Below are 27,127 nucleotides of genomic sequence, written 5' to 3'. Positions count from 1 at the left end.
CTGGGGCACACTGATCCCTACCTGCAAAGCTTTTAAAATGTTTAGTCTCCTAGCTGAACAAACAAGTCCAAGAATGTAGGCAAAAAGCACTAAGAATACAGAAGTTGTAAAAAGGTATAAAGGGGTATAAAAGAAAAGGCAAAAAATCATCATGGCATCAGTGTAGGCAGTCACATCCATGACTCTTAATCCAGGATGACGGCTGAGTCCATGTAAAGTCAGAGATGTTGGAGAAGCAGAGGTTAATGCGGATGGGTCTCCAGGACCTGCCACTTTTACTGACCCTTGCAAAAGCAGTATCTGGAAAGAAAGAGTGACAGGGAACATTATTAGGGGTCCTTACCAAGAGTTTTTCCTTACATTTATAGCTCATCCATACACTAGAGCTTGTCTCTGATATTTGTGAAACATTAAATATATTTTGAGTCACCCCAGTAATTCTTCTGTGGTTTTGAGAATCTTAGTGTATTAAGATATTTTTCTAATAAAGATGTTCCTGATCATGTCCAGTCATTTGTTACCACTGAAGGTCTGATTGTTTGCTACATTTTTTCATGGAGCCCTTTATAATATTAGTTAAACTGCAACTGTTTTTTACATTATGTGTAACAGTTTAGTCATAAATGACATAGCAGAAAAAGGCAGCAATTCTAAAATTGGCACAAGTTGAGAGCCCTCCTTCATAAAGAAAAAGAATTCAGAAGTATTCTACAGTATTTTCAACATTATGAAGCAGAAAAAATAATCTTCCAGGGCCATTCTTTTTTACAATGGAAAAAAGCCCCTAATCTTGTCATTATCAGCAGAGAAAGACTGGAAAATACACAAGAAAATGAATCTCTAATGGGTATTCCCCCCAGACAAAGAATTGATTGGATCTGTGTACTGGGTCTGTTTGAGATAGAACTAATTCTCTTCATAGAAGTTGTTACAGTGCTGTGTTTTAGATTTGTGACGAAAGCTGTGTTGATAACTCAGGAATGTTTTGGCTGCTGCTGAGCAGTGCTTGCACAGCATCATGCCCATCTCTGTTTCTCTTTTGCCCTGACAGTGAGTAGGCTGGAGTGGACAAAAAGCTGAGAGTGTACAAAGCTGGGACAGCTGACCCCAATGGAACAAAGAGAAATTATCTTCCATATGCAATAATATAGTAGCAATAAAAGCATGGAAAGAGTTTTCTAAAGTAGCTTTTGCTCAGAGACCATATGGCCATTAGGGGGAGGTGAAGAGTGACTGCCTTTGCATTACTTGGTGGGGTTTTTGGCGGTTTTTTTATAACTCACTAATTTGTTCATATCATGACTCACCAGTTTCCTCAAATTTGCCTTTCCAATTTTCTATGTAAATCAAATTTCGAGATATACATACCTCTTTCTACTTCCATGTTTTTCACTAGAAAATCAAGATGACAGGGCAGAGAAGTTTTAAGTTTCCTCACTTGTCATACTTTATCATACTTTTGGATTAAGTTGTCATACATGTTTTAAGTTGTAATGCTAACCTTAATATACATGTTTCATGCAAACAAAAGTCTTTGAGATTTATGTAAATAAAAATGCTGCTGAAAAAGTGCATAATAAGTCATTCTTCCAGTGGCATGTAATTGCTCAGACATTGTTTATTCAAAGTGTTCACTATGATGTAATATACAACTTTGTATTCTGTAATACACTGGCATCTATACCTTCTATTTGTTCAAAATGTTCCCAGAAGAACAGTAAGATTTAAACTTTTAAACCTAATCTTTATTATCTGTTAAAAATTGGACATAAAGGTATTAAGAGCAAATAAAACTCTGCCGTTTCTACTTCAGTGAGATTTCATTATATTATTCTCATAGCAATAAACATTTAGTGAGCTTTTGCACTGAAAGACTGAAATATATAGAATATTGATAAATTAAGAAGATGTAAAACAAGACACAATGATTTTAAAAAGTCTTGAAATAGATATACCTTTTAATTACAGTTTTAGCAAATGAAAAGAAGTAAATGAAGAAGGAAGAAGAAAATTCACTGGATGGCACTGAAAACCATTCATTATACATCAACACATACTATGTATATATACTTGCAACCAAGTGTAGTAGAAGGAAAAGGTGGAACCCAAAAATATAATGTGAAAATAGGAAACAGGAAAGGACAAATGAGAAGAGCAACACACTTTGCAAAGTTCATTAAAAAGTCTCTTACAAGACTTTGCTGTTTAGGCAGGCTGTGATGAAGAAAAAGTAAACATGGTGAAGAGACCACATGGCAAATTTCTTGCTATTGTGAAAAGATACCTTATTAGGTGTAATAACTTAATAAAGTTACTTTCTTTTTTATAATTCCAATTTTTACCTGTGTTCCTATTTTTACCAGTATAGTGCTTCATGCCAGTGGTAAATGAAATTTTCCTGCAATGGAACAAGAAAAAAATTGCTGACTTTCTCTCATTATGTGCTGTCATTTATAAGGCTAAAATACAGGGAAAAAAAATGATTAATAGCTCATTTGTAATGTCAATTCAATCCACCAACCCTAGCAGATGACTTACAAATTTGACATTTTTTTAATAGAAACAACACTATTTGTTTCAAAGTGTCTAATAAGACATTGAGTTACTGTTACCAAAAGCAGACACAAAAGAGTGATGTCTTGAGGAATACTGCAATAACCCATTAGAAATCCCCCAGGTGAGGAAATATCTCTACGACAACCTGTAGCTTGAGTCTATTAACTTCTAAAAGTACTGTAATGGCAGTAACAGGATGGAAAGGAATGATTAGTCGATACTAAACAGCTGTTTTAAAGACCTGTTAAAACTATCATAGCTGTATTTCACAACTTACCAAAGTTATATTCTTTTATAAAGGATATAATTTGACAATTCTGACTAATTTTTAATTTTCTGCTTCTTATGTTTGATATCTCTATATTTTTTTTATTTTCTGATACATTATTGGAATATGTTCCCATGATTAAGTGCCTCTTGGTTATAGAATGAGCCCATTCCCATTTAATAAGATTTACAATGATGTAATCTCTGGCTCCTCGCTATCTTTTTCCATTTCTGACATTAGAAATGCAAATAACATTTGTTTTCAGACACCACATTCCAGAAAACTGCTATAGACACCTAAAAGTTTGGTCAATAAGATTAAAATCATACTTTTTGTTGAAAATTTAAAGTGATAATCAAACTACGGCCTTTTCTTGGTGTTAGTATGCTGTGTCTACTAAACATAATTTTTATACGCTTGTCTTTTTCCTTGAAATTTCCACTCATTTAATTCTTCATCTATGTTTTTGTTCTGTCTTTATGCTTTTCTACCCTCCTCTAAAATAACTTCCTTCTTTGACAACTCACTTTCCAACTAATCTTCTGGTCCTCCAATGTACTAAAAAATAATTAATTTCAGTTTTCATTTTCTATCGCTCTACTTGCATTAGTAAGGAGTAAAAATATTGTATAAAATTCCTGACAGGTAAGAGAATTGCCTTACCAGATCTTCAACAAAGTCTGTTGCTGTTGCTTTATGTGGTTTAATCACCATTTTTTTCCCCTTTACTTACCTGTTTCTAGAAAAAATACTTTCCCCCCCACCCCAATTTTTCTATTAGCATATAGAGTTCTAATCAGATGAGAAATGAAGGATCATATTTATATCTCATATTATCTTTAGAATTTACAAAAAGACTAGAAAATATATGATGGATGACAGGGAACATCTATGTACTTTCTCTCTGTCCAACAGATTGCTTATCCGCAAATTCTAAGAAATAGTTCATCCCAATATTTTGCTTGTGTACTACCTGCCAATCTTAATACCATAAAGGACATGAACAGCAAGATAAAGTATGTTTATTTTTATTTTCATATTTGTCTTCCTAAATTCTGCTTAAGAAACCTTTACACTCCTGAGGAAATGCAGGCCTGAATTTATGTGGCACTTCAGAAACCATTCTCTTCTTAATAAAGTCATCAAACTTAGTTTCTGTAAAAAATTAATTCATCTCTAAAATAAGAATATTAAACTTAAGAGCTCTTTATTTAATCCAGTATTGTATTGCACAATGGGGAGCGGCTCATCCTCTTATCTCCTTATTCTTGACACATGAAATCTCAAATCATGCAATACCTGCAAGATGTAACTGAGGAACAATAGCAACATTGCCCCATTTCTTGTGCTGATTTTACTGGGAGCTTCGTATTTCACTGCTCTTTTTTTTCAGAGATATTAAGCTGAAAATCTGTGTAATTCAGAAGTTAGGTAATTCATATTAATTATTGATATTGTTGCTTATGTTTTTGTCATTGTTTTTGTTTATTGGGGTTTTTTTCCTACTGATCTGCTAGCAGCAACGATTTTACCCCAGATCTGACTGGGGTAAACTATTTCAATTAAGCAACTGCTCACTCTCATTTTTCATTATCCATAAAGGAATTTATAAATGCCACAGGATTTGCATATCAATTACAGGAAGATGTTATATAGGAAAGGGTAATAAATTACCTTTTCCTAGTAACAATCAAGCTATGTTATAAGATACATATCACATTCTCAGCAGATCTTGACATCACCCCAAAAGAAGCAGCAAACACTAACAACTTTGCACTCCTCAGGGGAAAATGAAAATGGATAACAGATATTATTTCATAAGGCTTTTATTTTTTTTTTTTTTCTACCCTTGTGGCTATTTTATTCTGCAGTTGTAAAACAGCATTAGGAGGTGTTTTAATCCATCGTACCACAAAATTATAAGATAGCTTGACACATTTCAAGCCAGTAAGCACAGTCAGAATAAAAACTTCTTCTGTGTCTTCTTAATGTAAATAATAGAGATTCTGAAGCTGCCTGCTGTGGTACAGTAATCAAACTTCTGTTTTAATAGCTGTAAGTCTTCTGGTGTATTTCTGTAAGGTGTAGAGAGTATGTGTCTGTTTTTCCTTAATCCTTTTTCTCTAGTTCTAACCCATCTTTTAGCTGAACTGACAACAATGTTCTTACGGTATTGGAAGATTTATCTAGCCATTGTGGCCCTTTGCCTAGGTTTAAGGGGGTTTTTTGGGAAAAAACACTGCAGGGCAATAGTTCTCCTACATCTTCTCATTAAATTGTATGGCTTAAGGTCCACCTTGTCCAAAGCAATAGAAATGGTTATTGAAGTCAAGTAGCTAAAAGAGACGAGGTGCACTCATTAGCCCTCAGTGGCAGAAAGAAATTCTAGATGGCGGGAAATGAACAGAAAAAGTTACAGAAAGGTCAGATTCACTCCTTTTAAAAGAACTTTGTAGATCAGAACTTCTGTCCTGCTGTTTTGGTCTATATTCAAGAAGAAAAGAACCCTTAAAAAGCAAAAGGCTGAACAGACTCAGTGACTTCAGTCACTCCTCATACGGCTTCCCATCAAGGCCCTTCACCATTTTGTTGCCCTCCTTTGGACACTTTTTAATATTAGTCTCGTATTGTGTCACCCAAAACTGCATACAGAACTTGAGGTGAGGCCACCCCAGCGCAGAGGAGAGCAGGACAATCCCCTCCCTTGCCCGGCTGGTGATGCTGTCTCTGATGCCCCCAAGGACACGGTTGGCCAGGGCACTGCTGACTCATGTTCAACTTTCTGTCAACCAGAACCCAAAATCCCTTTCCGCAGTGCTGCTTTCCAGCATCTCATTCCCCAGTCTGTACATTCATCCAGAGTTGCTCTGGACCAGGTGCAGAATCTGGCACTTTCCCTGGCTCAACTTCATGTGGTCAGTGATTGCCCAGCCCTCTAAATTGTATAAGTCTCTCTGCAGGGTCTCTCTGCCTTTGAGGGAGTCAACAATTCCTCCCAGTTTAGTATTATTGACAAACTTACATAGTATTCCTTTAAGTCCGGTGTCCAAGTAATTTCTGAGTATTTTGAAGAGCACAGGACTGAGGATGAAGCCTTGTGTAGCCCCACCAATGACAGGTCACCACTCTGATGCTACCCCATTCACTCTTGCCCTTTGCATCCAACCTGTGAGCCAGTTGCTCACTCATTACATGATGTGTTTATCCAGATGTGTCCCATACATCCTGTCCAGAAGGATCCTGTTTTTCCTGATGTTTTTTTCAGGTGTTTTTCTATAACTCCCAGAATAATATTCTTCAAGATTTTATCAGTCAGAGAAGAGCCTAGAATGCTCAAATGAAAAGGCACACTGTAAAATCTTTTTGTTTGGCTACAACTTCAGCTGTGGCATTTAGAAAGGATTCAGAGCAATTTCAGAGCTGTAGGCCTGTGGTTAGACCAAGAAACAGAAAGGTAGAAAAGAGCAGAAGTGAAGTATAGAACTGTGAGGTCTAACTTGAATTCTTGAAAAAATACCAGAGAAAATGTGGACTTAAACTATTTATAAGCATCTGAAGCCAACAAAAATATGACAGTCACTAGGTAACATGAATTTCTCAAGAGCAAAATGTGTGAAGCCATTGCAATTTCTGTTGTGAGGTGGTAATAAACTTTTGGGATAAGGAAGAAGGTTCTATATATCTTGAATGCATCATCATTCTTATAAGGAAACCAAAGGAACAGTGTCTCAATGAAACTACCACTGAACGACATGTAACTCCACTGGAAAAAAGTACTAAAAACTGATAGCGATTCAGTGTAGAAAAGAACATTAGTGGAAGTATTTTGAGTCCACTAAATGCTCTTCATTAATGTTGCTTATCAATGATCTGGATGATTGAATTAGGAATATTGTGCCTGAATGTGCAGATGGCACCAAACTGGGAGAGACACAGGCAAAAAACTCTAGCAGTGTTCTGGAAAAGAAAGGACGTTCAGCCAAGCAAAGATGAAACCACTTTGGCCGTCATAAACAAATTCATAGAAAATCGGAAACAACTGGGCAGCAATTTGCAAAAACTCATCCTGAAATTTCAGGCTGAATGGGATTGAGCCATGTACTGCTGTTGTGCCCTGGACAAAGAAATCTCCACCCTGAGATATTTGTCCAAGAGTTCTGCTTGTGCAAGAAGTGATGTAGTTCCCTGTCGTATGCCAGTGTATACCATCAGGCTGCTGCCAATCTGACCTTGCCTTGCTGACTTTGACTTCCAGGCTTCTTCTCAAACCTACTTTGCCACTGCAGGTCATCACTGTGCTGCGCTAGAGCTGGTTATCAGCAATGGACCTGCTCAGCTTTTCTCATTTGGGTGCTGAGGGACTGTATTGCTTGTCAGTGAGTTGTGCCCTGCATACTTTGCTGTCATATGATCTGTAGGAATAATAAAATTTGATTAAATTTATTAAATTAAAGCTATCTGAACACAGTACTTTAAAATATGGTATGAAGACATATATTCTGCATACAGAGTCAGCACAGGTTATGATTGTGTTGGTAACCATTACCTATCTCACAAAGGCTACTAATATTTATTTTTCCAAAAGATTTGTGCCTTTAACTGGAGCTGTAGGTATGATCATGACATATCTCAAAAAAATGTTGTTATTATCCATATTGCTAGAGTTTATTGGTGAATGATGATTATTATCAGAAAAACACTGGTGTTCAATAAGTAGTGACCAAACTGTTAGAGAACAGCTTGCCTCTCACCTCTAAAGAATTCAATTTAATCTGACAATTTGTAAATTTTTAAATATGTCAGATAACTTATATTTGGGTACAGTGATTCCATGATGGACTGCATTCTGAAATGGAAATAACAATGCCCTTTAACTCTCCTGTGTTGGAGCATAACTGAAGCTAAAAATTAATCTCCAGGGTTGAGCAGACCCTGCAAATATATCAGTGAAGGGAAATTAATGTGCCTGTGCCAAGAATTTCTGCTTTAGCACAGAGGTGACTAGGACAAATTGGCTAACAGTAACTGTTTAGTAAAAGCCCAGAAGAGGGCCAGAAAGGGGTGTAGATTCAGGCCCACACAAGATATGCTTCTGGCTTTGTAAGCTCTGCCTGTGAGGTCTGTTCCCTGGGAACTGTTGGAATCAGAATTGATCCTAGAGCAAATCCTTTGGTAGCTTATAGGAAATCACCTTTGTTGCCTGTGTCAGGTACATTGGCTTGCCATCATTGTCATATTAGTTTTTACAGTAAACAACCTAATATGGCTGAGGCAGAACTTCTGGGATATCCAGAATATTTTAAAATGTACATGGATTTGTTGATACCAAATTGAGTTAGTGGTAAGCAGAAGGGGGACTGACTGCTCTTTTAAATTCTTCTCCAGGCTGAATTAAGATTAAATGATGCACAGAAGTTTTTTCTGAAAAAATATTTTTCAGTCTTCTGATCAGAAAATCATAATACAAAATTCAAACCAACTTGTAATAATTACTTTTCAGCTTCCAGTAGAGCTTTTTGAGGAATATCCAATGAAACATTATTTATCAGAAACTGCTGACATTATGGGATAAAAACAGACTTTTGGCCTAGAAGATTTATTTTTTTCACTTATTACTTAGCTGAAAAAACTTTGCAAAATATATAAACTCTTGAAATACTTCAAACCTGATTGACAGAAAATTGAATTGCAAGTCTTGAAATTCTTTTGCCTTAGAGTATTTATTTATTTATTTATTTATTTCACAACTGACTATGTAGGAAAAAAGCTAATGTACAAACACCCTCAGTACTAATAAAAGTACATTCTTACAACTTGTTAACTTTCTTTCAGACTATGTGTACATAAACATAACTTTTGACTTGTCCCCAAGCTCAGTTGAGAAATAAAACAGCTGATTTTTTTGCAAGAACAGAACAATCTGAATTTTTCAATTTGCTGCTGTTGTTAGATCAGAAAGTCTGCTTGTGAAAATGAGCAGTCTTCAGAAAACACAAAGACTTTCTTAAAGTTGAATTGCCATGATTTCTCAGTCTCTTACCTTTTGGAACATGAAGTTTTAAAACTTTCAGAGGGCAACTGTTATACTAATCTAATTGCTGAAGTTCGAATTGTCTTTACCGAGAATTACTGGGTTTTGTTATCTGAGTTGCAGAAACCATATATGTAAGAAGGATACAACAGAGAAAATTGCATCTTCTGCTGTGTCTTTTATAGTTGTGACTGGTTACTTCAATACAGCTATCACATCTATTTATTAGAAGAGATGGTCAGAATAAAACACTTTCCTCTTGTATTGTCTGAGACAAGAGCATTATTTTTCTCCCTGCCTTTTGTATTGTGGTGGGCTGACCCTGGCTGGATGCCAGGTACCTGTTAAAGACACTTTACATCTCTCCTTGGCAACAATACAGGGGGGTTAAAATATAAGGTAAGTCTCTTGAGTTCAAATAAGGACTGGGAGAGATCGCTGACACATTACTGTCACAAGCAAAACAGACCTGTCTTGGAAAAATTAACTGAATTTACTATTAATCCAACCCAGTACAGGAAAAGAGGAAGTAAAACAAAATCTTACAAACACCTTCACCCCACCCTTTCCTCCCTCCCATGGTCTACCTGCTCCTCCCAGTGGTGCAGGAAGACCAGAATGGGGGTTATGGCCCAGGTTGTTTCTGCTGCTTCTCAGGGAAAGGAGTCCTTCACCTGCTCCAGTGCAGGGTCCCTCCCATGGAAGACTTCTCTGTAAACTCCAGCATGAGCCCTATCTACGGGGTGCAGGTCTTCATGAACTGCTCAAACTTGGGTCCCTTTCCATGGAATGCAGTCCTTCAGGGACAGCCTGCACCAGTGTGATTTCCCCCATTGGGTCACCAGTCCTACCAGGAAACCTGCCCCACAGTGGACTCCTGTGGCGTATGCCCAGCCACTGCCCTGCAGGGATGTCTGCTGAGATAAGATCGCCCAGCAGGACTCCCTGGAAAGGACTTTGGAGTCATGGTGAGGAAAAGTAGACCCACAATCCTTTGGGAGACCCTATGCAGATCGTTCTGTAACCCATTGGTCTATCCCAGACCCTCTGTAATCCATTGGTCCCCTTGCTGATCCCCTGTATCCCTATAAAAGAAGACCAGCTCGCCTCTGTAGAGGAGAGAGCTCGTCCCTGGCCTTCCCTTCGCCGGAGGGGACCCACAATAAAGCTACCTTCGTGCGGAACCAGCCATACGGGTCTTCTCGTCTCTCTCTCCAGTCTGGTTTGGCCTAGAGGCTGCCCTGCAGAGCTGAGCTGGAATCACGAGCTGATATCACTAAAGAGCTGACAGCTTCTGCAAGGGCTCCTCTGCCAGCAGCTGAGAGGAAGACACCGGGCCTTGGGAAGGCGATTCCTTTCGGGACCATCTCCCCGGACCGGTCATCTCTTCCTGGGTCACAGCGGTCACAGCCTCGGACCCCACCACCAGCTCTAATAGGCTCCTCTGTCCACAGGTCTGCCACTCCTTGCCAGCAGCCTGCTCCAGCATGGGTTTCCCATGAGTTCACAGCCTTCTATCAGGCATCCACCTTGCTCCAGCGTGGAGGAGACCCATGGGCTGCAGGGGCACAGCTGCCTCACCATGGGCTGCACCATGGGCTGCAGGGGAATCTCAACTCTGGGACCTAGAGCACCTCCTGCCCCTCCTTCTGCGCTGACCTTGGTGTCTGCAGAGCTGTTCCTCTCACATGTTCTCACCCCACTTTTCCCTGGTGACAATGACATCCATGAAATCACTTTTTTCCTCCTTAAATATTATCACAGAAGGATTACTGCCATTGCTGAAGGGCTTGGCCTTGGCCAGCAGTGGGTCCATCCTGAAGGCAACTGGCATTGACTCTGTCAGATATGGGTGAAGCTTCCGGCAGCTTCTCAGAGAAGCCACCCCTGCAGCCCCTACCCTGCTACCAAAACCTGGCCAAGCAAACCCAATACACATGCAAAGATGATGATTTTTCCTCCTTATTACTCTTCCTCCATTTTGTTCAACACTGCTATTATTAATTGCATGTTTTTACAGTTTTTACATTTTGTATCATTTCTGCAAAAAGTACAATTTTTGCATTTGAAATTCCAGAGGACCCAAGCAAAAGCAGCATTTCATTATCATAGGTGTTGAATGACAAAAAGCATTGCAAACACTCTATCCAAAAAATCAAATTAATGAAATGGTTTTTATAAAATTATCATCACATCCAATACAAATAAGGAGAAATTGGCAACTCATTATTATGTAAGAACCCTAATGACAATGAAAATATTCTCCAGGTTTCAAATGAATTTATTACATTCTGGATTTCTTTCTTTCAGTCTGTTTAAGCTTTTCTCAGATGTAATTTTTACAGGAACCATGTAACTTTTCCCCCAGAAGTAGTATTTGTTCAATAAGTGAATGAATGCACATCGAATCCTGCTGGCTCTGACAATAACCCTTAATGTGAGGTTTCAGTTAATAGTTTCAGATGTACCTGCCATCCAGAATATAAGGAGCCATGTAGTGAAATTGCCATAAATCACTGTGTGGCTGGACTATGTCAGAATGGATCACAAATCAGTGATCTCCCTGGAGAGTTTAAGTGCCATAGTCTGACTAGTAAAAATCACTTTTGTCATGAGGCATTTGGATTTGTCAAAAAGAAATGTCTCAAGAATCTAAATGGGACATTAAAAAAAAAAAAATTAAATATTCTGTTGCTAAATTTTCCTTATCTAAACTTATGAAGTACTTTTGGATATCTGTAACAAAAAAAAAAAAAATCAAAACTTGCTCATTTCTTTTTGTAGGAAATACCATATTCTTAAGTACTGCAACTGAATCTGTTTTGATGAGAAGCCTTACACATAACTAGATGTTTAATATTAAAATTGAGTCCTGAATCCAGTACCTTTTGCTCTTCAACTTAGTATAGTGACTTCTTTAAGTAGATCAGATTGTTCAAAGCCCAATAATCCATGCTGTAATACTCTGATAATTAGTTAAAACACAGAAATAAAAGGATTTTATTTCTTCATAGATTTCAAATCTATGAAGTTATTATGAATAATAATTCTTATTTCATCAAGGAAAAAAATGTGTTGGCTTTTCTATATTCATTATCTGTACTTAGATGACATTTATATAACCACATGCAACAGCTACACATATATCTGTGCATAGCTGTTACCATCATTGATCAATGTTTCAATTTTATTTCTTTATCATAATTTTTTATGTTAGTTTTATGTAGTACTTCATTATACAGACGTTAAGAGCTGTTTACAAAGGCAAAAATGAGAGACTTAAATTTTTAATGGCAATCAACAAGGAGGAAAACTTCAGCTGTGCAAGAATGTTGCACAGCTGGTGTCTAGGATGGAATTGAAACATAGCTTAAAGACACCCTTCTGCATCTACTGATTTAGAAATGAAAATGACTGCATGTGTAGGGCAGTTTTAATATGCATTGCCTTGTATTTGTGCCTCAAAGGGTTGTTCAACAAGCCAGAATTTGTAAGGTGCAGCATGTTCCAGCAATTTACCCTGATGGTCAGAAGTTGCTGTTTACCCTCATGTAACAAGATGTACAAAAGTTAAAAAATATTCCAGATCAGGAACTCTTCAGTCGTGCCTTAAGAATATGGTTTACATTTCCTTTAGTTTGAAGACTATTGTCCAAGGAGGACTGAGCTTTTGAAATTTTGTAATTATCTATTATACTCAATCTGCACTTTATAAACACTATTAAAACTAGGTTATGTTTAGTTTCTAAAACTATCACAATATACTGTAGAAATACAGATTTATTTGAACATCTTTGGCCAAAGAGTCTTCTTTTTCATCTAAAAATTGACTAACACAATGGCAGATATGGGGCAGCTCAATGGCACACTGGAATCTGTCGTGACAGTACCTGTGCTGCTGAAGGATGGCATTACTTTATAAATATATTTTTAAATTAAATGTTGTAGTGGTTTGGTCCAAAATACTCATTACTGTTTATCTGCTGTGAGATAAGAATTAGGAGAAATGTAAAGCAGGCACCAGACTTGAAAGAATATAAAGAAGTTTATTAACAGACCTAAAAGAAGAGGAAAAAAAAATATACCACCTTCAGAACTCTCCTCCTCCCCCCACCTTCCTCCATTCTCCCACTGACAATGTAAAAAGACAACCCTTAAGATGTTCAGTCTGTTTACCACTTCCATAATAACCTTGTTCAGTCTGTTTAGAAAGAGAAGTCTCTTCTTGCTCATGCTATGAACACATTATCACAACGAGACAGCTGCCCACTTCCAAATATTGTTCAGTCCATTTAGGAAGAGGAGTCTCTCTGCTCGTATGTGAATCCCTTCCCCCGACTTGCAGCTTTTCCCGCAACTGCTTTCGAGGGTCTACTCTTGAAGTTTTTTGGGGTACAATTTTAAGGTTGAGCCGTTCAGAAACAAAACCAGAGGCCCTTCTCCTTCCCTGGGAGCAAAGGGTCTTCATCATCTTCATCGTTAAGACTATCTCTGGGAGCATCTCTAGGGACTGAGGTTTTCTCCTTTCCCGTTTGGAGCAAAAGTCCTCATCTGGTTCATCTCTCCCTGTCCAAACTTCCCATGAAATTACAGCTGCGTCAGCATCTGCCTTTCTCAGCACAGGTGCTTTTGCTTACGAGCTGAACACTCCACCTCCCATATCTTCATGGAATTACAACAGGATACTCTGATATATCATAGCTTCACAACAGAATTTCAGCTTTAAGCATCTCCTCTCTCTCTTCCCTCAGGTTTTCAGCTCTTCACAGCACTACAAGGGTTAATCTCACCTCGGCCTTGCAGCTTTGCAGCTGGAATGTTGAATGTTTCTTATCGCAGTGGAGAGTGGGGAGAGCCGAGCCGCTCTGGCTGCCCACGGCAAGGCAGTGGGGGGGGTTCCATGGCTGGAACAGGTCCATGGCTCCAGGATGGCCGTGGCCCAGCCCGGCCTGGCTCAAGCAGGGCCTGGGCAGGGCCCACTGGTCCCCACACGGGGCCCGCAACCACCTGTCCCAGCGCCGGAAACAAGAGAGAGCTTGGAGGGGGAGTTTGCCTATTCTTAAATGTGGATCACAGAGGCGGTCACAACTTTAAGTGGCTTAGAGAATTGTCCATATTCAAACTGGCCAGCTGATAGGTTCTATCAGTTCCCAGAGGAAACTGTAAGCACCCCTTAGCAAGGACGTCCCTTCCGGGACTATGCTTGCTAACCTATGACAAATGTAAGTTCAGATCTTCAGCCAGACTTGGTATTTAAGTTTGTAAGACACTGGAATTAATTATATTTAATCCACTGAACCAAATCTCTGGTTTAAGTCTTTAGTGGCTTTTCATGCTGCACTTGTTAAATTATAATAAATTGGTCCAGTCTATTTTGATCTTTGTTGGACTAAAAATATTTAGAAAAATTTTAAATGCTCAGCTGATAGGAGACCAGAAAACCATACTTCTTGTACCTTAGCTCACTAAGTTTTTATGACCAAACCAAAATCTCTAAAATTTGAAACTTCGCGTTTACATTCAACATTTAGGTATGAGCTCCCCACACATGGATTGATTTTTCAACTTCTTTATATCACTTAGTTAAATATATTTATTTGATTTGAAAAAACAAGTCAGTCAAACAAAGAATATTTACTTGCAACGATATATTGTGTATGTTCAATAATAAAAGTGCTGTCATCAATGAAAACTATGATTTCCTTGACACGTGGTATCCTAAGAAACTATGTCATGGCCAATAAACCTAAAATGTAAAATGTAGGTTAATATTTTATCTTTGAAATTTATTTTTTAAATTTTGTGCATATGTACCACTCAATAGGAAAGAGATGCTTAATTTTCACAAGATTAGATTTCTTATTAACTATAAGTGAACTGGTTCAAAAACTCAATACCAATATGCTGCCAAACCTGTCCTTGTAATACCTGCTTTATAACAGAATGTATTGGACAATGCTTGTTTGTTTAGAAACAGAGGATGCTTTCTTAGTGTGGTTACAGAACATCATATTAAAAATGAGAAGGCTTGTATCAACAGTGGGCTTATTGTTATATCTATCAATAGAAACAGGAGTATTTCCATAAAATCACTCAAAGAATTTGATATTCTATCGATTTTTTTGAAGACCCACTGTATTTTGAATGGTTTTTATTATAATTGCAAGTACATCTTTATCACTGACTTTATCATTATTACTTTGTTCCATTTAGAGTGGCTTTGTATGTGAAACTGAAATGTTCAAGGAAACTGGAATATTTTACCCTATCCTAAATAAGATTTTAAAACATAAGAAAAGTATATGTTAAATTTGTCTATCACTTGTCTGTTTTCTCACATTAAATGTAATAAATTTCTTAAGTCTTCTGTTACTGTATTTTTCACCAGGCTTTACTGGTGAGTTATGTGAAACACATGTTGCTGCCTGCCTATCACAACCATGTGGAGCCTCCAGCATCTGTAAAGACATAGTGGGTGGCTATCTCTGTTTCTGTGCACCTGGCTTTATAGGTGAGTTCATAGAAGTGTTGTTTAACATGTTTCTGTCAGTCTTAAACCAGAGAAAAGAAGTTTGTTCAAAAACAGCAATAGATAATTTAGCAGTGTGCCTCAGATTCAGGCAGAAACAAATTTTGTTTCCTGGCACACAAAAGTACTTGGCTGAGTAAGAGCATTCAGCTGTACAAAATACTGACTACAATATTTCCATTCCAATTACTCTTTATACTATTTTAGACATGGTGTCTGTCTTATACTGATGTGGTTTGAACTCCCAGCCATATGCAAGTCGGCCTTAATTTATCTCCTTTGTGCTCTCTGTAATAATAAGGCTGCAGTAACAAGGGCCTCAACTGCCAAACATGCATCCAAGATCCTAGGCAGGTTTAACTACTCATGTTTGCATCTACCCTTCAGTCCATTGTCATTAGACTGACTAGATTAAAACTAGTTTGGGTATGTCAGCATACTGACATGGTGTTTCAAACTACAGTGTAAAAAAAAAATCTTTCTAGATACATATGCAGGTATTTTTGATCCACTCTATGATGAAATAATCAAGGGCAGTAGGAATTCCCTGAGTGGCAGATCAGCTCTGCTACCCAGATCCATCCTGTCTAACTCCAGGGACTTTCACAGTGCTCCTAAAGCAGGAATAAGAATACACTAAAATCTCCCTCAATAGTCAAGGACTACAGAGACAACCAGAGGAATTGAAATCTTGAGAAGACTGCATACCTCTTAACTTGCTGTTCTACGTCCTTACAGAGGCATCCATTTAGATGAAATAATCTGTAATTTAATAGCTGTAGTATTTTTGTCTTTAATGCAATGAAATTCGATATCCTGTTTCTATGGTTGGTTTATTTTAGTAATATTATAAAAATATAAAGTAAAATTGTATGATTTTACTTGTGATAATCCTTGGTGAGATCTTTTTAAATTGAAATGTTTGTTTAAATTCTTATATTAATATCTACATAACACTAGATTAGTATTTTTATAGTTTTTCTCTAGTCAATTAAAACCCTCAAAATCCTTCAGAAGCAGTCAGGAACTTTGTCTGTCTTTAAGAATCAGTAATAATGAATTTGATGCCAGAAAAAAATATTAGCTACATCGTTCACAACTAGAAATCAGCATCAATATTTTTCCCCTGCACATTTACAAATACAAGTCAGTATCTAACTTTCCGATAATTCATTTTTTAAAAATATGAAAAATATTTGTCCATAACGAAAACATTTCCCAATATGTCCCATAGAGATCTTTTATAAAAACCCCATTAATTGATAAATTAACGAAAAAATAATATTACAGAGAAAGATTGTGCTATTTTAATATTTTTTTCTTAGAAACCATATTTACACTTTTGTGATGTTTTAGGAAAACTCAAGATTTTATTGCCCTTAAAATATGAAAATATGCAACTTTTTGAGTACATCTGTAAAAGAATCTGTAAGATCTTTGACTAACACTATACTCTGATTTTTCCTTTAATCACCAAGAAATGAGTTCCCCAAAGACAATTTATGGCTCATTGGCAAGAGCTCCCTGTACTTAAGTTCAGTTATTTCATTTTGTTGTTGCTGCCTGCACTGATGATTCACCAATGGTGTGTTCCTAATGAAATGAATCCTTCCCTTGCCTCCAGGTCATAACTGTGAGATTGAAGTGGATGAGTGTCTTAGTGACCCTTGTCACAATGGAGCTACTTGTGTTGATCGCCTGAATGCCTTCAGTTGCATCTGTCAGGATGGATTTGAAGGTATAAAAAAATCCACAGAACGATAACTTTGTAAATTTACTCAGAGTTTTACACCAATTTTTTTTAACATATCAGATGAGATGCATGTATTCATATAAGGGTGTCATCTGAAGTCATAAACATGTCAGTTAGAAAAAGTGTATCTTGACTAAATTACATGTTCTGTTTTCATGACAGCATGGAACTAGGTGTTTTCTGCTAATTGGTGTCTTGGCTGTTGAAAATGGATCTGTGGGGTTCAGTGAAATTCTGAAAATAGGAAATACTGTTTTCTGCAAGTTTTTTAATATTTGGAAGCTTTAATATCACTGAATTGAGGGGATAAAACAGCTGTGTGGTAAAGGTTTTGTTCTTGGCATATTTGGAATATTTATATAAAAAATTTAATGGCTTTGATAAATGGATGAATTAATAGCTGCAGCTATGTTTTCAGCTTAGATCAGGAATTTAAAGTGTATCCATTTTCTTTTCAAAGCCCTGTTTTAAACATCATGTATATTTAATCATTAAAATACAAATAAATCCATAATTCAAATGTCCCAGTGCAAAATATTACAATTCTACCACTCATATATTCAGAACAATTATCACTTGCATTTTTAAATTTAAATATTTCTTTAAATGCTTTTAACTTCCCAAATCATGCAATTGATGTAATTTTTCATTTATTCTTCAAATGATAAGAAATTAGGTTCAGTGAAAAATATTAGCAATAAAGTATTTTTATACTTTGAGTAGTTATGTGGAGTTTTTATGGTCTAGATTGGAATAAATTTTCTTCTTGTCTACAACAGATTTCTTTTTCACAGTTTTTTGGGAATACATCTTTTGCCTTATCATGAACACAAGAAATATTTCCTCTCACACCACTGCAGTGCAGTCTATTATACTTAATGTCATTTGGTTTCTGTTCTTCTATATTTCTATAATAAGAAAATTTTCTGCTTTAAGCCTTAGTAAAATATTTGATTACTGTACTTTTAACGTATTTGAAAAACTAGTGAACAACTTAAACATTAAGAAGATGAACATCTGTCACAGACACCCAGATTTGAATATAAAAAGGATTACAAATAGATTCTGATATGTGAATTATATTCAGTTAAAATAAATGTTGGTATTTACCTAAATGTGCCATGGAATAACTTCTTTCCCCTTTCCTTGATTCTATATTCATAGGTACAACTTGTGAAGCAAATATAAATGAATGTCACTCCTCTCCATGTCTTCATAATGCATCATGTGCAGACCTTATTGGTGAATATAAATGCATCTGTCTACCTGGTTTTACCGGTGAGTTGTTTTCATAGCAAGCCTTGTTTTCCACAGCCAGATAGTCCACAAAGCATCCATTAAGATATTATTGACTAATTTGCTTGTGTTTTATTCTCATTTCTCTTTATCTGCCCTGGCGTAATGTTTAATTTGCATTCCAACAAACTGGAACACTGACTGTGTCTGTGAACTACATAGCACAAGATAAATTAGTCTGCATATAAAAGGGCCTTCAAAGCTTACACACACAAGGAAGACTAGTTACCATTTAGGAACTCAGAAATAAGTTGGTATGTATTTGTGCTGATAAGAACTAAATGAATGCTGGTATTAGTAATGTGGCTGTTTATCAGCTGATGTATGTTAGCTTATTTTCACAAGTTACCTCAGATTTTTGTGGTGCAAATGAATTAGAAATTGGCACCGGATTTTTTTAGTAAGTATTCAAATCTTTCATCTTTTCAAAGGTGCAAGATGTGAAACAGATATAGATGAGTGTGCTTCATTTCCCTGCAAGAATGGAGCCACCTGCATTGACCAACCTGGTAATTATTTCTGCCAATGTGTGGCTCCGTTTAAAGGTAATGAACACCAAGGGCGATGGGAAAGCAAACATAATTAACTTTAGAAGGCATTTCTGTCAGTTGTCTAAATGCATTTCACTCTTCCTACAGCATTAATAGTCCTTCACTTTCTCAAGCAAAGCTTTCAAAGTGACCATCCATATATGCCTTAGGATGCAAGTAAAGTGAAGGGGATATTGTTTATACATCTGCTGGGTGTGTTTCTTTGTTAAACAAAATTGATACTTTAACATCAGTTTGTTAACAGAACACAATTGCTTACAAAATAAGAGGTATATACACATTAAGCTCCCATCACAAAGATTGGTTGATTTTCTAAACAGTTTTGTCTCTAATTTTATTGGTCAAGGCATTCTCTAAATTATTTTATCATTTTTAGAAAACAATTTATAGCTATCTTGGATCCAGAAAATGTGTGTGATTATTTGTCTTGATGCTTTTAAAGGAAATACATTTAAATTTCAAGGGTTATTGTGACCTTTTTCATAGAAATTTTGGGGTTAAATTTTAAACATTTACTGCTAAAATAATTTAAAGTAACAAATTGTGTGATGTTCTTGAACAAATCTAGTTCAAGTGATAGTCTCAATTAAAAGCACCTATTGATTTATAAATTAAATATAAACGCATTTTTCCTCCAGCAGTTCAATATAATGATACTTACTTAGGATTCCAGAATAATCATTAAAAGGCAATTTTCCTGGTATGGTGAGACAGCAGGACTTTTCCCCTTTAGGGAAGATGGTTGAATAAAATTCATTATTCATGAGCTCATGAACAAACACTCATGTTTGTTCTTATTATGTTAATTAATGGTCAAAATTTAGTTTGTCATTTTTATTAGTTTTAATTTATGTTCTACTGAATAAAATCCAGTACAATAACAAGTAAATGACTATTGCAGTATCAGAGTTGCCTCTGTGCAGGAAGACATAAAATAATTTTCAGTACATGTTTAGAAATACTAGTCTCTTGAGTATATCTTACAAAAGGAGCCAGATTTCCAGAAGACTTTGGTATTCATTTAGATATTTAAGCAACTAATTAAAAATTCAAAAAATCAACCTTTCTATAGCCATCTTTCAAGAGACTAGCAGTGTCTCATATGCTCAATGGAAAAGGTAAGCCCTGCTGGCAAGACTCATAAAATATAACTGAGATTCTCCGAGAACATTATAGGAGGAAGTAGTTAGTGTCCTGCTGTGCCACTTAGACACTCACAAGTCTATGGGCCCAGATGGGATCCACCTGAGGGCACTAAGGAACTGCCAGAAGAGCTCACCAAGACACTCCCCATCATTTGTCACCATTTCTGGCTAACTGGGGAGGTCCCAGATGACTGGAGGTTGTCTGGAGTGTGATGCCCATTCTCAGGAAGGGTTGGAAGCAGGATTCAGGGAACTACAGGCTTGTCAGCCTGGCCTCAGCACCTGGCAAGGGTATGGAACAGATTATCTTGAGTGTGATCACATAACACCAACAGGACAACCAGGGGATCAGACCCAGCCAGCATGGGTTTAGGATAGACAGGTCCTGCTTGACCAACCTCATCTCCTTTTATAACCAGGTGACCCACCTGGTGGATGATGGGAAGGGCGTGGATGTTGTCTACCTGGACTTCATCAAAGCCTTTGATACTGTCTCCAAGAGCTTACTCCTGGAGAAGCTGGTAATCTATGGCTAAGACAGTTGCACTCTGCACAGGGTTAAGAACTGTCTGGATGGCAAGGCCCAGAGAGTGGTGGTGAATGGACTCACATCCATGTGATGGCCAGTGACTAGTGGGGTTCCCCAGGGCTCAGTAGCGAAGCTAGTCCTGTTTAATGTCTTTGTCAATGATCTGGATAAAGGGCCCAAGTGCACCCTCAAGCAGCTTGCAGATGACACCAAGTTGGGCAGGACTGTTGATCTGTTGGAAGTTAGGAAGGCTCTGCAGAGGAATCTGGACATGCTGATTCAGTGGGCCAAGGTCAATGGTATGAGGTTCGAAGTGAAGGGTCCTACACTTTGGTCACAGAAACCCTATTCATCCCTACAGGCTGGGGGCAAAGTGGCTGGAAAGCTGCCCAGCAGAAAAGGACCTGGGGTTGACAGCGGTTGAACATGAGCCAGAGTGTGCCCAGGTGGCCAAGAAGGCCAATGGAATCCTGGCCTGAATCAGCGATAGTGTGGCCAGCAGGACCAGGGCAGTGACTGTCCCCCTGTACTCAGCACTGGTGAGGCCCCACCTCAAGTCCTGTGTCCAGTTCTGGGCCCCTCACTACAAGAAAGACACTGATGTGCTGGAGGATGTGCATATAAGGGCAACCAAGCAGGTGAGGGTTCTGGAGTGTAAGTCATATCAGGAGTGGCTGAGGGAGCTGGGGTTGCTTAGCCTGTAGAGGAGGAGGCTCAGGGGAGACCTTATTAATCTCTACAACTTCCTGAAAGGAGATTAAAGCAAGGTGGGGGCTGTTCTCCCAGGCACCAAGAAACAGGACAAGAGGGCATGGCCTTTAGCTGAACCAGGGAAGGTTCAGGTTGAACATCAGGAAGAATTTCTTCACTGAAAGGGTGATTAACCATTGGAATGGGCTATCCAGGGAAGTACCAGTGCTGCCATCCCAGGAGGTGTTTGAGAAAAGACTGGCACTTAGTGCTGTGGTTTAGTTGACAGGGTGGTGATTGGTCAATGGTTGGACTCGATGACCTTGGAGGTCTTTTCCAACCTAATGATTCAATGATTCTATTCTATTCTATGATAATATTTTTCATACAGGATGTCTGAGGTTGTTTACTTCTTCACAGCTTTATTCAACACCTTCCAAAATCAAATTCTTATACTGATTTTACCTAGATTTATATGGGTATAAATAAAAGTAGACTTAGTTTCATATGGAAACTCTACTCTGTCTCACACCATCTGTTTATTTAGTATTAAACTTCTGTAAATGTAGCCTTTAACAGATCCACTGTAAGCCTACATAATGGTTAGTTAAACTATGTTTTCTAATTGTGTGGCTATAGTCAGGTTATTTTAATGAACAGCTTTGTGTGCACTAATTAAAGATTACAGAATTACTTAGTTAAGAAAGTACAAACATTATGTTAATGGTAAAAATTATATAGGAACACCTGCTTTGGTTTTGAGTATTTTCACAGATTTTCTTGCTTCTGATATTTTCAGTGGAAAACCATAAATGCTGTATGATGAATGCTGTCATTTACTTGGAAAGCAATCTGAAGTTGTATTTCCATAGTATATTGCAATGAATTGATTGTTCCATCACAATATCTGACTTGAAGGGCATGCACTACTGCTAGGAACATATTATATATCAGGAACATGTACCAGCAGATCAGATGTACAGCAGACCTCTACTATACAGACTGTGGATATAAGGAATTCAGAGCATGATTTGGACATTCAGGTGCATTCATACAAAAGATAGCCTGTCAGATTAAGCTAGAAACTGATTCTATATATAGAAACTGGTTTACATATGTTTATCTTGCTTTTGTGTTTATTTCTTTGACTATTTTTGTTTGTTTTGACAAGGAGACTAAGGAAGATTATGACCAGAAAGTTTTAATTTTTCCTTTTCTCTTCCCCTCATTTTCTCATGTTTTTTTAAAAAGGAAAAAGCAAATTTTTGCTTTCTTCACATTTCAAGACTTCTGGGAGCAAGTAAAGATGCTATTCATTTTCATTTTTTTATAATATCCTGAAGGGGTACCTTTTTATATTTAAAAACTTTTTTATTAGTTGTATATAAATATGAAAAGTCATCAGAAATTTAATTAAAGTATTATTCTGTACTCATAGTTTCCTGTATTTTTCTTGGAAGGCGCAGTGGGCTTGTTTGTTTGTTTGTCTGGGTTTTTTAAAGCACAGATTTGTCTACTTAGAAAAAATGTTTTAATTCTTTCCATTGGCTTTCATAGAATAATGGAAGACATCAAAGCCTTTTAAGAACAATGATGCTTGGACAGTGACATATATCTAGATTTTTCTTCAAATGTCTCTAGTCCAGGTTGTGAATATTAACTCTACAAGTCTGATAGGTGAATGAAGTTTTACTTCTCCTGGGGGCACCAAGTCTTTTTTAGAAAATCCAGTTTTCATAAAGTAAGTGGATAGAGAGCACTGGAGAATTTTATCTTCTGATGCTGCTGGTGTAACCTTAGTAAAACTAATGCATTCCTCTCCATCAGTGTTCTTCTGAGAGTAGATTTCCCCACATGTAGTGCAGATCACGGTCTTTCTAGAAATTCTAGTGTTTCATTGGAATTTTGGCCACTGAAATTACTACCTTTGACTTTTCCCAAATGTTCAGACAAACAGCTTGAGTATACTAGCAGTCCACCTATGTGTAATTCAAGAGAAAATGGAATAAACTTATAAGACTTTCGGATATAAAACAACATCCTTGTCAACATCTAATAATGTTCTATTTAATAAATATGATAGCTGAAGTATTTCCATCCTATTTTGGCCAAGTTCCTTGTCCTTGTGGAGTTGAAAATTGATTTTCTGTTTTCCAAAATCATGGAGTTTTACCTGTAGTCCCAAAAAGGTACAAAATAATGAACTTCAAAGTCCCTATACTTTTATACCATAACTCTTTTGACCTTGGTTTGGAGAAGCTCAAGACTTGATTAATGGAAGAAAATCTACACCATATTGTGTTATTAATCTGGTTAGAGAAAGAGATTCTTGTGTAAACCCACAGTAATCCTAGAAGTTACCGAGACCCACTGAGCCTGTGCTGTGACTAAGCCTAAACAGAGAAAAAAATAGCATCTAGGTCTGTATAATATGCTTTTCCATTTATAATAGTTATCCATGCCAAAAGTACCGTATGTGTTTGCGAATATGTTCTAATTAATCAAACATGACAACCCAGTTATAAAAGTCCAGTTCTCTGTTTCTGTTGGTTTTCAGCAGTGTTCTGCCACTAACCTGTATGGTACAAGTCATTATCACAGCTCATGCTTTAAAGCTGAAATGGTCATGCTGCCACTTACATATACTGCAGTGTGATGTTCTTTACATATAGTATTTAACCTTAGTATGTCTGGTACAGTTGCTTCTGCTTGGTTGTAATATATTTGTACCTGCAAATATGCATTTTAGAAATGTCTCCACTTTCACCTGTTTTCTACCCTAACTGAGGTACAACAGTGATAGTCATGTATATGGGACATTTTGTATCAGTGGACATTCTGAAGTTCTTCAGAAACAGAGAAGAGAGAAGCTGTTGTATTCACTGCTGACAAAGCAACTGGAACTGGGAGAAGGAAGGAAGATAAATGTGTTTTGAGTGCAAGACAAATCAAGTATTTTAATATTCTTAATATTATCAAGACTTTGATTCTGTTACAGTACCCTAGCTGAGAAATTATTGTAATAACCTTTCTATTATGATATTGATTCTAAAATTGAAGCCTTTCTATAATAGAATCACAGTTATTACAGAATTGATGTTAAGTCCTTTGGCAGAGAGCAAAATGAGTGAGAAACATATGGTGAGGCAGTATCTCATTTAGGGGTCCTAATGGCTTCACGAAAGGTGGAATGAAAGCTCCCATGGCTCTATCAGAAAATACTGTGTTGTCCCATTAAAAATTCAAACATATTCAAAAGCACTGCAATTAGTAAATGTTAAAACATCTAGATGTATATCCATGCTGTTTGTATTGGTGGTTTTAGTGTTTTGTACTAAAGAGCATTGAGGTATAATAAATATTCTTTTAACAATCAAGTTCATAGCAATAAATGGAACCTTACTGTTGACAGCTTTGAAATGCCAACATTTTAATGTATCCCATAGCCACATCAATGAAGCTACTCACAACTAATAGAGAGCAGTCACTGCTGAGAATGTAGCAGAGAGAGTTTGTCCCTGTATCAGGCAAGCTGCTTTTCAGAATTCTTAGCATGCAAAAGGTGAACGTTCTCACTACAATTTCTAGACCAGCTCATTTTTACAGAAGATAAAGTAAGACTTATAAGGCTGTTTTTTTTCTTATTTGGTACTATTGATAGCTAAGAACAGATCTTGCACTCCCACACCAGAACTGCAAATTTTCCCCATTTTCTACACTGGTATTTGAGGCAAAGATGAAACTAACTAACATTTCTGTGATACATGGACTGAGCCAGTAATCTGCTGTTTCCAAAGAAAGCTCAAGAAGGAAGAAAGCATTAAAAATCCTGTTTCAATTAAAGACTTTATATTGGATATATGATAGTCCTATGAGAGTTAACATGATTTTTTTTTCCTTAAAAAATAAAGGAAAAAAAACACCAGTTGTTTAGTAACTTGTTTTTAATGAATGGAGCAAAGATTTTTATCCTTTGATCCAAATTATTTACATTACTCATTTCAAAAAATGCACTGTATGTATTTTGTCTAGATGTTGCTAAATAGGTATGACCTTTTAAATCAAATATGTGCAATTGCAGAGGAAAATCGAAATTCAGTTCTGAGGAAATGTCTACTTATATCTTGCAGCCTTAATGACACATGTCTCCAAATGTGTTCCAATTAAGATTAAAGCAAAAATGGTAATTGACCATCAAACACGTTGCAAAAGAAAGTAAACTAGTAAGAAAGGCAACTCAGCAGAAAAAAAATGCTTAAGTCTGTTGGAAAACAAGAGTAATAATGGAGTTTTCATCACAGGACACTCTATTATGGGAACAGCTAATTACAAAACAGATAATAAGTAAGAAATATAAGTGCTCATGAAGGCAAAAAGCTAGAGTAGAGATAATGGAGCAATTACTTTTCCAGTGCTCATAGGCCAAACCTCAGTCTTTCCTGTGCCAAGCCCCATGTGAAAAGGCAGGTTTGCAAGACTTGTGGCTCTTTCTAGCATATCTCTGTGTTAGACCACAAACCACTATATTCTGTTCAACATCAGGTTTTATCTTGTTTTGCAACTCTCTTGACATTGAACAGCCAAATAAAATTTTATTTAGGGGAAAAATGAAACTGATGCATAGATATATGAAAGGCACTCTGCATCACGTAGGAGCTTTTTGAGGGAAGAGAAGCAGAGTGTCCATGTTTGGGTTAAATCACCTAGAAAACATGCACTGCCTCTGAACGATGAAGGATATATAATGCCTAAATGGAAATCAGTATGAGCTGGGACCTGCTGTTGGCTCATATACGAAGTCACTGCAGGACTTTGGAATTTTTTCTGATATTTCTATTGGGTTTTGTATTGTTCCTAAAAGCTGACAACTAGATGAATAAATTCAGCTGCTTCTGTCTCCAAAATGAAAGAATTCAGAGAGAAAGGCTTTTTCCTAGACATTTCTAGTGTCTATTTAGGTGCTTTTGGTTATGTTAGATATCCACAAGGGTCTGGCAGATATGACAAGGTCTGTAGCAGAGCTGTAGCCTTCCAGAACAGCACTGAGAACACAAAGGCATTTCTAAAAGCCTTGTTTGCTTAACTCTGTCCGTATAAATTCAGTGAGGTAAGTGCTGTAGATTCAACTCTGCTTTTAGTTTGCACCTTGGGACACATCTTGATCCACAAGAAGAATTTTCTAAGCTTTTTCAGCCATGAGTAATCTGGGAATACTTCATATGTAAATCCAGTCACCTACAGCTGATAAGGGGTTTGAATTTCATCAGTTATTCTGTGGGAATGGCATACAAGATCCTCTATTCAGGAAGCATATTTAAGTTATGGAGATGATACAAGTTATCTTCATTGCAAATGGAAATCTGGCCCTTAGTTTTCCAGAAAGCATGTGCAAACTACCGTTTTTAAAGACTTAAAACATGGTTACCTTTTCCAGGGCTGCCCTGCAAATCATGAAGGCATTGCTGCTGCTCAAAGAAAAGTTTACCAAATTTCAGAGGGTTTTTTTTGACTACTGATGCAAATGTTTTTAGCTTTATTTTTCTATATAGCGAGCCTACTTCTGGCATAGGGTCATCTGCCACTATGAAAAAATAAAAGTAATAGAATTATAATCTTGATATCAATTGCTATAAATAATATCGGTCAAATCACTCCAATTTTAAGAAAATGAAAGTGTGATCTCAAAACTCAGAAGAGTTTAACCACCAGAACTAAAGGTAGCCATTATTGCAACTCAAACTGACACCCACAAGTTCTAGGCCATAAGGAAAACCTAAGC

General features: G+C 37.0%; 1 protein-coding gene and 1 long non-coding RNA gene across 2 annotated transcripts in view; one reads left to right on the top strand and one right to left on the bottom strand.

The window, feature by feature from the left end:
• Positions 1 to 27,127, top strand: part of EYS (eyes shut homolog) — an 854,603-nt gene that overhangs the window by 302,008 nt on the left and 525,468 nt on the right. Inside the window, exons 16-19 of the mRNA XM_042016808.1 lie at positions 15,244 to 15,366; positions 17,009 to 17,122; positions 18,302 to 18,415; positions 18,865 to 18,978. Coding sequence (XP_041872742.1) covers positions 15,244 to 15,366; positions 17,009 to 17,122; positions 18,302 to 18,415; positions 18,865 to 18,978 — 465 coding nt within the window. The remainder of the gene's footprint in view (positions 1 to 15,243; positions 15,367 to 17,008; positions 17,123 to 18,301; positions 18,416 to 18,864; positions 18,979 to 27,127) is intronic.
• Positions 88 to 13,669, bottom strand: LOC121659060. Its single transcript, XR_006014150.1, has 3 exons — positions 13,646 to 13,669; positions 2,343 to 2,398; positions 88 to 300 (listed from the first exon to the last, which is right to left on the bottom strand). It is a non-coding gene; the product is annotated as an uncharacterized LOC121659060 (long non-coding RNA).

The sequence above is a fragment of the Corvus kubaryi genome, unplaced genomic scaffold (genome assembly GCF_017639235.1).
Source record: "Corvus kubaryi isolate FWS band 111438036 unplaced genomic scaffold, C.kubaryi_AGA036_p1.0 split3-73, whole genome shotgun sequence".
NCBI classification, from domain to species: Eukaryota; Metazoa; Chordata; class Aves; order Passeriformes; family Corvidae; genus Corvus; species Corvus kubaryi.
The sequence above is the reverse complement of the archived record's forward strand: the minus strand, read 5'-3'. Positions and strand labels throughout refer to the sequence as shown.